Source organism: Equus quagga, chromosome 1, assembly GCF_021613505.1.
Source record: "Equus quagga isolate Etosha38 chromosome 1, UCLA_HA_Equagga_1.0, whole genome shotgun sequence".
NCBI lineage: Eukaryota > Metazoa > Chordata > Mammalia > Perissodactyla > Equidae > Equus > Equus quagga.
The window spans coordinates 85044949-85059000 of NC_060267.1; the positions used below are offsets into that span (position 1 = coordinate 85044949).

The 14052-nt window shown below is 36.2% G+C and overlaps 1 protein-coding gene across 11 annotated transcripts in view; it reads right to left on the bottom strand.

Moving 5' to 3' along the window:
* The window catches only part of STRBP (spermatid perinuclear RNA binding protein), a 135055-nt gene that overhangs the window by 37682 nt on the left and 83321 nt on the right, over window positions 1-14052 (bottom strand). For all 11 annotated transcript variants that reach the window (XR_006891808.1, XR_006891798.1, XR_006891788.1 and 8 more), the window contains 5 exons: window positions 10752-10843; window positions 10121-10216; window positions 8879-8990; window positions 8117-8214; window positions 7796-7907 (listed from right to left, as the gene is read on the bottom strand). Coding sequence is in view for 5 of the 11 variants with exons in the window: in XM_046684475.1 (XP_046540431.1) it covers window positions 7796-7907; window positions 8117-8214; window positions 8879-8990; window positions 10121-10216; window positions 10752-10843 (510 nt within the window). In the remaining 6 variants the exon portion in view is untranslated. The remainder of the gene's footprint in view (window positions 1-7795; window positions 7908-8116; window positions 8215-8878; window positions 8991-10120; window positions 10217-10751; window positions 10844-14052) is intronic.

Here is a 14052-nt window from a genome sequence, read left to right on the forward strand (position 1 = left end):
ATGAACAGAGTTCCAAGGATTAAGCTTCATTCTACCATTCCAGCCACTGGAAAAGAGCTGTAAAATCTGGGGCTAATCATAACAGTAACCTGGGGGAAAAAACAGGCTTGCTTTATACAAATCAAGTCGCTTTCAACCTCAACAATATTCTAGAAATGAGAAGTGATCATTTGAGAGGCAATAATTTTTAAAAATAGTATGTGAGTGCTTATCAAATGCCTGGCACTGTTTTTAATACTTTATGTGTATTAATTTATTTAACCACCATAAGCACCCAATGAAGCCTGTACTTTATCATCTTCATTATAATTTCATTCATGTATTCATTCAGCAACAAATATTAATTGAGCATTTCCTATGTGTAGGACAATTTTAGGTACTGGACATATATCAGAGAGCAAAACAATGTCTCAAAGAGCTTACGCATGATGGTGGAAACTAATTATAACATGTCATATGGTGCTGAGCACAATGGAAAAAAAAAGAAGCTTCAGGCAGAGGAAGTGTTGCTATTTTACATGTGGTGCTCATCAGAGAGGTATCACTGATAAGGTGACCAATTGATGAAGACGGAGACCTGAAGAAAGTAAAGTGAGCTATTTGGAGCAAGGGCCCCAGACAGAAAGAGGGCAAGCACAAAGGTCTTATGGCAGAAAGATGCTACGAAACAGCACAAAAGCCTGAGTGGCGAAAGTGACACTTTATGAGTGAGAAGAGGGTGGAAGTAGAAGATAAGAAGAAGCAATAGTTCTCAACCCCAGCTGTCACTAATTCACTAGAGGAACTTTCACAAAATATCAAAGTTCCACTTCCAGTATGAGAAAGTAAGTAAATCAAAAAGCTTTCCCGATGTGAGCGATGAGAAAAGCTGGACAAAATGTAGAATAAATATACCTGTTCCTGAAAAATAAAGAATTACAGACTCAAGATCTGGGAGATGAAGGAAATGCTGCACTGGGGGCCACATTTCCCAAGGAGCACCTTTCAAATCCAGAAGCAGCCACTTGGAACCAAATACAGTACTTTTAACAGGCAACCCAGGTCTCTGGGGTCAAAAACTGAAGTTCAAGTACCCCTATGAAGGGAAGGCCTGGTGAATCACCCACATGGTAGGTTGGGCCTCTGAAATGCCTTATACTAGAAGTAAGATGAAGCAGAAATAGTCTGCATCTTAGAAGGACTGAAGCCCAGATTCAAATCATCTTAATCCCTGACTGTATTGAAATGATCCAGGATGGTCAATTCCACTAGCCATCTCCCAGAAACAAACATAAATCCTCTCTGGAGGAAGATATAATTACTCTGGGCTTTAAATTTAAATTAAATTTAAATTTAAATTTTTCAGTTTAAGCCTCTGGCATTCATAATAACCAAGAACATGAAAAGACAATATATTGTGATCAAAAACCAAGAAGGAGCAGATGACAGAGACAGACCCAAAAGGGACCCAGAGGATGGAGCTTTCAAAAACAAACTTTATTAAAAAGAATGATCAGATGGTAAAAACAAACAAAGAAAAAAAGACAACAAGAATAATTTCTGGCAGAAAATGTGAAACTATAAAAGAGCCAAAATTCTAGAAACGAAAAATATAAATTAAAAACTGGTAGATCTGCACAGGAAATACACAATCCACAATAGAGGGGAATTGATATATCTCTCTCAGTAATTAAGAGAACAAGTAAACAAAAAATACAGTACAGGTGTAAAAGATTTGAACAACACAATGAACATATGTGACCTGACATGTAAAGAACATTCTGACCACCAACTGCAGAATATACGTACTTATTCAGAGCACAAATCATTTACAAAAACTGACCATGTGCTCGGCCATAAGATTAGTCTCAAGAAATGTCAAAGGAAAGAAATCATACAAGGATTTTCTCAGATCACCATAGAATAAAGGAGAACTCAGATCACCAGAGAATAAAGGAGAACTCAAAAATAAAGAGGTAACTAAAAAATCCTCCTTTGTCTGGCAATTAAGCAATGACACTTGATAACAAAGGGAAACCAAAAAATAGTTTTAACTAAATGATAATTAAAATACTAATGTCAAGAATGTGTAATGCACATAAATTTGGGCTTAAAGGAAAACTTACAGTCTTCATAGTATATATGATAAAATAAGAAGCTAAAAAATATCAATAGGCTAAAAAAAATATCAATAATGTCTTCATATATTTCAAAACGTTAAAAAAAGAACAGCAAATTAAACCCAAAGGTAGTAAGGAGGAAAAAAGGAAAGATAAGAACAGCAATCAATGAAATAGAATATGAGCCCATACCAGAAGAGGATCAACAAAACCAAAAGTTGATTTTTTTGAAAATCTAGTAAAACTGACAAAGCTCTAGTGAGTGTGATCAGAAAAAAAAAAGGAGGTAGGAAATGCATAAAGAGGACATCACTACAGACACTGCAGCCAATAAAAAGATGAGGCTCTTACAAACTACTTTATTTTTAAATTTACATGAAATGGACAAACTCCTATAAAAAACACAATTTACCAAAACTTTCATAAGAAGATGATAGTCCTATGCCTATTAACGAAATTAGATTCATAATTTAAAACCTTCTGACAAAGAAAACCACATGCCCAAACAGCTTCATTGATAAATTCCTCCAAACATGTAAAGAAGAAATATCAATCTTATACAAGCTCTTCCAAGGAACAGAAAAAGAAAGGACACTTCCCAACTCACTTTATCAGGCCAGCGTTAACTTGACAAAACATTACAGCAAAGGAAAATTGCTGGCCAATCTAACAGACAAAAATCTGTGTTTTTGTGAACTGCTCACAGAAACCTAAGCAAGACTGTTCACAGTAGTAGCTTTATTTGTAAAAGCCAAAAACTGGAAACAAACAAAATGTCCTACAATAGGTAGTTAAACAGAATCTGGCTCATCCATGCCATGGAATACTACTCAGCAATAAAAAGGAACAAACTATTGACACATTCAACAACTTGGATGGGCCACAAAATTACACTGAGAGGGAAAAAAATCTCAAAAGAGCACATACTGTATAGCTCCATTTATATAAAATCCTTGAAGTGATACAATTAGAGAGACAGAGAAAAATTAGCAATTTCCAGGGTTTAGGGACAGTTGAGGGGAGAAGAATGGGTGTGACTGTAAAGGAGCAGCATGAGGGAGATCTTTGTGCTGATGCAATAACTGAATCTCTATTGCAATGCTGGTCATACAAATCTACACCTGTGATAAAATAGCATAAAACGTACACACACATTGTATCAATGTCAATTTCTTGGTTTTGATATCATACTACAGTTACGTAAGACGTAACCACTGGGAGAAACTGGGCGAAGGGTACATGGACCCTTTCTGTACTATCTTTGCAACTTCCTGTTAATCTATAATTACTTTGAGATAAAAAGTTAAGGGGGAAAAAAAAAGGACTGTTGCTTTGTTGAGAACAGACAACAGGGGAAAGGATGGAAGTAGGAAGACCAGATAGGGAAGTTAGTGTAATAATCCAAGTGAGAGATGATGGCAGTTTAGGCCAGGATGGTAGAAGTGAAGAAGTTAAAGAAATAGTTGATTTCTGGACATACCTTGAAAATAAAACAGGCAGGATTTGCTGATGGTTTAGATATGGGTGAAAGCAAGAGAGGATTCAAGGGTGAAAGTTTTTGGCCTGAGCACACAGACAGAGTTTCCAATGACTGGGATGGGATAACTACGGAAAGAGCATATTAGAGGTAGAGTAAAGGACAGGAACTTGGATTTTAGAAGTTTTAAGTTTGAGATATCTATGAGACAATGAAGAGGTATTTGGACATCTGGGTCTGAGTTCAAGGGCTGGTAGTCCGGAATGGAGCTATAAATTTGGGAATCTTCAGTAAACAGAAGGTATTTCAAGACAAGAAACTAGGTAAGATTTCCTAAAGAGTCGGTGTAAATAAAGAGAAATAGTCTGAGGACTGCACCCTGCGATACTTTAATAATCAGAAGTCAGCAGGATGGGGAAGAACAAAGAAAGAAAGATGAAGAGAGGGCAGTAGGGCTCGAAGAACCAAGAGAAGGTATGACCTAGAAGTCAAATGAAAAGTAGTATTCCATGTCAGAAAAGGTATCTGACAATATCAAATGTTGCTGAGGATACAGTGCAATAGGAACTTTCACACACTGCTGGTGTGAGTGAAAACTGGAATGCAGAACCATTTACTAGATCATACACTGACTTACAGTAACTCCTGGATATATACCCCAGGGCCATGTATAATAACGCTCATAGTGGCATTATGGGTGGTTGCCAAAAAATAAAAAGAACCCAAATGTCCTTCAAAAGCAGAATGAATAAGCTGTAGTATATTCATAATGGATACTATATAACTACTAAAGTGAAAAAACTACAGCTATATGCAGCAACAAGAATGTATTCCAAACAATGCCAGACAGAAAGAAGTCAGTCACCAAAGATTAAACTCAGCACAATTCCCTTTCTACAAAGTTCTAGGCATTATTAAATTAAATTGTTTTGGAAAGCATACACAGGTGGGAAAACTATAAAGAAAATCAAGGAAATGATTATCAAAAACTCAAGAATGGCAGCTCACGGGGCAGAGAGGTGATGTGGAGGGATAGACAGATGGCTTCTGGAGAAGCTGGCAATGTTCTGTTTCTTAACCAGGGTGGTGATTATATGGAATTTCTTAACTTTTTAAATGGTATATTCTTATACTTTTCTATATATGTGCTATATCTCATAACAAAATAAATAGGGGAGAAAAAGTGTTCATCTGTGTGAAATGTTGCTGAAAAGCTGGTTAAGGTGAGGACTGAAGACTAACCGTTGAATGCAATAACGTGGAGGTCACAAGAGAGATTTTGGTAGAGGTGAGGGAGAAAGCCTGATTAGAATAAGCTTAAAAGGAAGTGAAGAAAAGGAGAAAGAAAGAATAGTCCACTTTTTTCAAAAGTACTGCTATAAAGGGGAGCAGAGAAATGGGACTGTGTTGGGGGAGCTGTAGAATCAAGGGGGAGTTTGGTTTTGTCTTTCAAATGGGAGATACTACAGCAAGTTTTTATGCTGATGAGAATGACTCAGTAGAAAGGGAGGAACTGATGCTGGTGAGAAAAGAGAGAATAATATCCGTTTGTAAGCAAAAGGGGATGTGATATAGTGGACAAGTAGAAAGGTTGGTCTTAAGCGCCCAGACAGTTTATCCATAGTTAAGGGAGGGAAAGTAAAGTGCATGAGTACTTTGGGCAAACATCTCATCAGATGAGAGAGAGGGGCTGGAAGAGGAAGTACGAAATGAGAGAAGATGTGAAGCAGTTATCTAGGAAAACGAGAGAACTCTAGAACTTATAGGAAGATTGCCAGCCAACACAGTCTACTTAAGGTTAATGCCCAAGACTTACAGGGAAAACAGTCAAGATGCCTCTATTTTTTCTCCAACAATGTGCAACAACCTGGTGTAGGCACAGAGCTGGATTTCAACCAGAATTGGAATTTTGCCAGGAGGAGGGGATCAGGGAAGTGAAGGCGTGTGCTAGGGAGTGATCATAATGATGGGCCAGGAAATATAAGCAGAGAAGGGACAAAGTGAGAACATGAGGAAGGTGAGAGACTATGAAAAGTTAATAAAATCAAGGATGAGGTTCAAGAATTGGAGTAAGGGTACGAGACAGAATGATGACAAGAAGCAATTAGAAAGTAGGATTCTTGAAAATGAGATTACAGAGAACGTACATAGGTACAGTTATTGAAGACAAGGTCTAGGGCATGTCTACAGAAGGGGTAACTCAGGTAAGGGAGAAGACAAAACACTTGTGGGAGAAAAAGTCAAGGAATTAAGATGTGAGAGTTTTGAAAAAAAATCATCTGAATGTATACTGAAATCAGCAAGAATTACAAGAGTAAAGTTTAAATGCCAATGTCAGGAAGCTAGGTGCTAAAAACATGACAAGAATGAGGGAGAAGGCAAGTAAGGGTCTGAGGCAATGGACTTGGTTCCCCCGTCTTATAACCAAGGCACAGAATGGTTCACTGACTTGCCCAGGTCATGTAGCTAGTAAGTGATAGGGCTCAAATGGAAACACCAACAGTCTGCTTCTATTTTAAGCTATAAATTGACAGACCAGCAGTTCCCATGAGAAAAACCTTTAAAGCTAAAAAAAAAAAAATCCAAGTCACATAACAATAGTGTACTTTTACCATCTAGAAAGAAAAAATATAAAATCAAGAGCTACTATGAATTCAGTGATTGAAATAAAATTTTCCATTACTAGTCCTAAGAATTTCTATATATATTCCAAATTTGTATTCAATCTACAGACAGTGCTTAACGTCACACGGCTATGTGAATCCTTTCAAAAATTCTGAGCTGCCACGTAAGCACCCTCTGGAAGAAAATGGCTTTCATTGCACAAATATTTATTGAGCATTGGTTTGTAATAGTGATACGGTAGAATCTGGAGGATTCCTTACCCCTGAGGAGTTTACAGTACCAGGCAGTCATTCTCAAAATTCAGTCTCAGGACCACTTTACTCTCTTAAAAAATTACTGAGCACCCAAAGAGCTCTGTTTTGTGGGTAAGACCTATCAATATTTAGCATATTAGAAACTAAAACAAAATTTTAATACAAAAATATACAAAAGCCATTCCATTAGCCATCAGTGACGGTCATCATATGTTACATGTAGCCTCTGGAAAACTGTACACTCATGAAATAGAGAGTGGAAAAGACAAAAAAAAAAAAAGACTTAGTATTATTATGAAATAGTTTTGATCTTGTCGGCTCCCTGAAGTCTTTAGACCCACTGGAATTCTGTTGTCTGAATAAACAGATTGGGCCATTGAACTATTTTTGCCATATAAAAATTATTAGAATAATATGAATTGTGAGAGGCAGGTTGGGTCCCTGGTGAAGAACAACTGGTATTAAACATCCACCTTCTAGTGTAACAGGAGATGAAGGGGAAAAAAATGGTTTTTTGGTGGCATAATAAGGAAAGTAAGTAAGTGGATTCACATTTAAGTATCTGCTGTATTACAGATGCTGAGTCAGGGATTTTAATCTGACAAGAGATAGCAAAGTAGGGATAACATCCCTCCAGAGAGAGATGAACTAACTGCTCAAGGCCTAAAGCTAGTAAGCAATGAGACTATGACTAGAACCCAGGCCATACTGATCCCAAAGCCTGTGCTCTTTCTGGGGACACTCTAACCTGAGTTCAGACAGACAAGTACAAATGGAAGATAGTCCTGAATTTTTCAACATACTTTTCTCCTTCTCTATTTTTTTGTTTTCTCTTTCTTGGTTATGTTAACACTTTCAAGCATGACAGAGATCAACCTGATCAGTGACAGTGATAACGTCACCTCCTAGCTTATGGCTTATCTCCCCCTTAGACCAGGGGTTTTCAAAGTGTGGAACCTAAGTCTATGCAGTAATGGAATCTGGCTAACATAGCCAAATGAGTTCATCACTAATAAGAATAAATGATAGCAAGCTGCTATCAGTGATGGGACACAAAAGAAGAAAGTCAGGCAGAAAAGCAATAAACTTTCTTATACATGACAAATAAAATTATTTTTTTTATTGAAGTATACTTGACATACAACATTATACTAGCTTCAGATGTACAACATAATGATTCGATATTTGTATACATCGTAAAATGATCACCACAATAACTCTAGTTAACATCAGATTTAAAAACAATTTTTAAGTTCCCTCAGCTCTAACAAGAGATGCATCCCATGACCATCTCCACCACTGCCCACATCCAACCCCAATAAAAAAACTTTTACACTCACCTTCTTTATCAGTAACTGACCAGGAATATTTCTGAAAAGGCTTACTAGATGGAAGCGGGTCCATCTCCAGCACTTTATAAATCTGGCCAAAGGCTGATAGTCTGAGTGCATGCTACAGAACAAAAAATTACATTTATTTAAATTTCAACTGCCATTCATAAAGCCCTTAGAACATCTAGCTAAAAGATATCCACTAAATGCTAACTTATGATGGCAAAAGTCCCTAACAACAGGCAAGAAAAAAGTATTTACATAGAACAATTCAGAAAATAAAGCTATGATACACCTCTAATAGATCACGGTGATATGCCCATCTTCTACCTGTGCACTGTGGGTAATATCTTCTTTTTGCTGGATGGTCATATAGCTCAGAGCATCTGTAGGGTCTCGCTCACAAGGATCATGAAGACCAGGACCCCCTTTGGCAAAGGCAAAAGAAAAACACAAGTACCATTTAGACTGAGTTTAGAATTCAATAAACTAACACAAAAGAGAGAGAGAGAAAAGAATGGAGAGAAAAAGGAAAAAAAACTGAGGAACTACATTAAAAGTTGCTCAATTAAATGGAGTAAAAAGGACACTCTCATTTTCAATATGTTAGCACTTAAATGTCCTCATTTTACCGAAAGTCACTTGTCTATCTAAAGTCAAAATTGGGTCTTAATCTGAGAATTTAGAAACAGTAGGATGATTCCGCCCAAATCTTTAAAGGGATTACATAAGGAAAAAGAGACCAGATGTAATTTTTCCAAATTGGACTATAAACAGAATGAACTTTATACATTTTGACCAAACATTTGAATTTTCAAATTCAGAGCTGTAGGAAGAGCAAATTCATAGCAGACACAATATCTTATTAGTACCTTTTATGTTAGTATATATAAAACATAAACTACAAGTATTGAAAGAAGAGTTTTATAGCACTTTTCCAACATTCGAAACATTCTAGTTGCTAAAATTCCAAGCAAAACAATTCCTATGCATCATTTTCCTGTGCAGAGGACAAATTTAACACATATTTAGAAAAATAAACTAAAATGAGATTTTTCTGATTCTTCTGCGTCCAGAGTTTGAAACCCTTACCAGGAAGTAGTATTCCAGATGCCAAACACTCCATTACTCGTCTCAAGGCCTCCCCAGCGCCCAAAGGTCTATTACAAGTACCTATAGACTTTTCACATATAAGCTCTAGTGGCTAGAAGATATTAAATTACAAATTAGTACATGCACCAAGTGTTAAAAGGATTCCAGTTAAATGTGAGCTGACATTTCTATCTACAATGGAGGTCAAAATGGTAAAAGTCAATTTAACATTTAAGGCCCAATTAACTTTTCCCTGGTGATTTTCAACTTTCATCCTAGTCAGAGTTTTTAAATCAACCATTGTTGAAATAATACATTCAGAAGACATTTTGTTACAAAAACTCTATTTTCTATTACCCTGAAAGGATCACTTAAGAAACTATAGTCATCTAATTGATTTAACAAAGATTTAATAAGCCTTCATGTAAGTTAGTAATAGCTAATATTGAATCAATGTTCAAACCCAGCCCACCTATTTCCCACTTAAGCTAGGAAGCACTCAAACCACAATAAGACTCCACTTCAGACACCCTGTCGCAACCACTACAATTACAATAAACGAAGGACCAAATCTCCATATTTAATAAAATAAAAACTCATGATACTATATCAAAGTAATAACTGCTAGATTAATTTAAAATGACCCTTTATAGCTTTATTTGTTTTATAATGTTAATTGTGGTCTTGATTAGGTCAGGCATAATAATTTCCAAATTAAGTTTTGCAACATACATTATAAACTATATCCATAATCAGATATAATTGTTTGCCTGACTTTAATTACTAACATGAACTAATTTTTGACTGTCTGCACTCAAAGACAAAGAAAAAGAGGATATGCCTTATATCGGCATAATGGGTAGTTTTTATTTTAAATGGAAGTAGCATTGAAAGAGAATGTGCCAGTCAAGGAGGCTGTCATGGGCAGGAGGTGAAGAGTAACTAACTGTCACTGCAGAGGAAAGTGCAGGAAGACAATCACTTCTAACAGGCATAGAACCTTTTTGTCAGAAAAAGTATCTCAGCCTCTGTAACATGAATAAGATGAGCTAGAAAGGACAAGTTATATGCATAAAAAAGAATTCATAGAAAAAGATACATAATTTTTTTCCAGAACAAAAACAGATAATGCACACCTGAGCTGACTCAGAATATTGCCGTTTTATAGTAGCATGCAATTTCGACAAGATTTGCCCTGACTATGGCTTCAGAATTTGCTTTTAACCATATTTAAGTACTTACCCATCCTTTTAATGGTGCCCATGTGGGGACTCTGTTGCACAAATCACGCAGAATGCGCAGGACAATTACACATGATTTTAATCCATTTGCCCTTGCCTAAAACAAACAAAATGATTCCAATATCCCTGTTGAAATCCAATCTTCATTTTAAGCACACTGATCATGGATAGGTTCTTCAAAGTGAATACTAATTAGACAGTCATTCATCAGTTGTCAGGCAAACCAAAACATCAAGTTATTAAAAGTAGTAAAACTGTGGTTTAGAAAGACAGATTCTAAAGTAAAGGCAGCCTATCAGTAAAACTGCTTTTACAGTCTCATGGCAATCCTATTTTGACAACTATCTATCTTAACTTTTAGCTTTTCTCACCTATGTTTGTATTTTATAAGCCATCAATTGAAATTCAGAATACTAAGCCAAAAAAGATTATATGATAATTAAACATCATTAACTATAGTAGAAGCTAACCTAGGCACTTTACCTAAATTAACTCATTTACTCCTACAATTTCCCTATAATGTAGAGAGTAACCCCATTTTACACATTACACATAAACCATTAAGTGGCAGGTGTTCCAAACGAAAACTGCACAAGACTATAGTAACAGTAAGATAATAACGAAGAGCCAACCTGAAACCATTTGGCATGTCGAAGAGACGCCAAGGCGTTCAGGCATTTCTGCCTGTCCAGTAAGTCCGGAGGATCTTTCATCACAACCTTTTCTAATGGGAAAATGGGATAAAGAGAGACAGATACAATTTGACCAAGGGGTTCCTGTCAAATTACCAAACAATAAAAATAAAAAGAGAAGAAAAATAAGACTCCCAGAAGATCTCATAATTTCCCTTTGTTGCTTTTTTTTAAACTACATGCATTATGATTACTTAAGGAAACAGTCATCAGAACTGTTCTGTGCACAAGTACAACAGGAGCACAAAGGCATTCATTCAGTAAACAAATCAATGACCACTGCTACACACAATCTGGGATCTTATTAAGCATGTATATAACATCACAGGGCACAAAATAGGTACATAGCACTTCTCCCTTTGGTAGGGTGCAAAGGGGAAATCTAGGACCAAAAGCAAAAATAACTTCTTTCTAGAAGGGATTTTAGTCACTAATCAATTCTTAAGGAAAATTGGGGCTCTTTTACGTAATCAATTTGAGTTATACTAAGAATATAGTGAGTATGGCAATTTTATTTTTCTACAACAAAATACATCCAACAAGATAACCATTAACGGAAACTTTACCTGACTGATGCAAACTCCTCAACTGTCACCTTGGAGTTCTCTCATTATTTCTTTTCTAAACCAAAATTATTAAAACTACAAGTTTGAAATACATTTCAAGTTTTATATACCTTTTTATAAAAAGCAGCAAAGAATACTGTCTAATTATGGCTATTTGACTTGCTTTAACATTTTAAAGTTAGATTAGATGGTCCAAATCAGCAAAATTAAGAATTCAAAAATGTGATTAATGACAAATATTCATATTTAAGATGTCACATGATACTAAATCCAAGTTTGGATAGCCAAATGTATGCCCTCTAGGTGACTAGGAAGTGGGTTTTTAAACTTTTTGAAGACTTGGTGTATTATTTAAATGTATAAAACATACAAATATTTCTTGGGGAATAATTCTTTAATTCAATTAAGTCAGATTCACCATTCTCTTTTAAGAACTCTCTTAGATGTAGAAGAGTCCACCTACACTTTTTCCTAGTATAATCATGACAGTCAGACTCCAGTGAATGTTTGCGTGGGCCAACTGATAACAATGTTTAGGTTTTTAATTTTTTTTAAGATTGGCAGCTGAGCTAACAACTGTTGCCAATCTTTTTCTTTTCTTTTCTTTCTGCTTTTTCTCCCCTAATCCCCCCAGTATATAGTTGTATATTTTAGTTGTGGGTCCTTCTAGTTGTAGTACGTGCAACGCTGCCTCAACGTGGCCTGATGAGTGGTGCCATGTCCGTGCCCAGGATCCAAACCAGAGAAACCGCCGTAGCAGAGCGCATGAACTTAACCACTCAGCCACAGGGCTGGCCCCACAATGTAAGTATTTTTAAATGGGAAACAAGATCACTGATACTTTTTGGTTTCCTCAGTTATTACAAGATTCTATTATGGCAAATCTACTGTATATTTTAATTGATTACCCCTAATTAAAACTGAAAGCATAATGCCGAACAGAAAACAAATCTATTAGAGAAAGAACTGTGGTTCTTTTTACCGGTTGCAACACTCTAAAGGCTGAAGTGCTACACACTTATTTTCTGACCAGGTGAGCTCTACAGCAGATGTTTGCATTGTTACACATTAACCTTTCCCAACAAATTCACAACACAGGATCTCAGTTCACTATCCCCTTTTACTCATAAAACAGGAAGCTTCAAAAAGAACTACTAATGTAGACTTATTTATAAACATAAACAAATATATTATGCGTATTCACTTCATAGGTGATCTAGCTCCTGGACTTGCTTCGTTCTGTCTTTATAATGACATAATACATACAACTAACTCATTTTAATGTTTTTATGTCGCAATGTTTAACTGTGGTCAATACAAGCATCTGTGTAAAGCTCACGTACCAGATAAAACAAACTACTGTGAATGAATGATTAGAGTCTCGTAAAAGTTAGACATGACAAAGGTTGACTGACTGCTAAGTAATATAATCTCAAGAAAAGTTATGGACAGTACTTATTTGTTAAGACTCAATCTTTAAGAGTAATGCGAGCTAAGTTTTATTCTACCATCTTACCAAGTAGGAGTGTCAGGAAGAGGGGTGCAATGGAAGAGAGGAGTGAGGCAGAGGAAATGTGGATAGGAAAACACAAGGCAAACCAAAACTCTTTGTGAACTTTCTGGCACTTTTGTCCAGAGGTCAGAGTCTGTAAATAACATCTTATGCTCATTGCCACACAGTTATTTTTAAAGGGGGACAATGGCAAAAATATTTAAATAAATTCTTTCCTCCCCAAAGTCATATTATAACAACCAACTCTTATTAAAAAAACAATAAATGGAGGCCTCAGCTTGCTACAGACAGTCAACATTTGGAGGCAGTAGCTCGTACTAGAAAGGGATGAAAGGGACAGGCAGCGAACAGAAGACTTGCACCAGATTCCCTTTTACATCACCATCAGAATAGCCATGTTTCTTCACGCTCTGATAGTCAAAAAAGTCAAAAGATCCAAAATGTCTCAGTATTCATGAGGTGGGAAACAGCAGAGGAGATGTAATAATTCATCTCATTTTACCTACTTCAAAGTTTCTTATTTTAAAACAACATAAATTCACATGGCACTATAGTGCTACTTATGAGCCCTGCTTGCCTATTTCCTTTATATATTAATAATATAGTTTTACATATTTCTATTCATTAAGAAAAACAAATTACTTAACATGGCAATCACAGAACTGCTGCTGAAAAAACACTGCTACTTCTCATAGCAGAAGCTCAAGTTAACAACAAGTCTGTATGAACTTTAATGTCGCTGTTTCAATTTTGTGGGAAGCAAAGCTTTTCTGATAAAAAGGTATCTTGGAGTCTTTAAAATTAAAAAGAACGGAACTGTGAGCCATTTCATTTTTTCCTCAGTGACCAATAAACAGATCAGAAACAGCAAGGGGGATGGGCTTGGAGAGTGACAAAAATGCCAAAAGCAAAGAAAAACAGCTTTTAAAAATTTATTGCTCAGTCACCTGGCATCAGGGCATGAAGGCACATAAAACATTCTGAAGAACGGAAGCACTGGAAAAGAAGTCAACTATGCCTAACTTTGTTTATTTGGTTAGAGGTTAGATCAGTGACCAGAAACACACCGCACTGCAGGAAATGTTGGTCAGTTTCTCTCGATCCCTTACATGCAAGCTAACTCTCTGCCCGTTAACAAAACCACTAGCCTGGTGATGGGGCG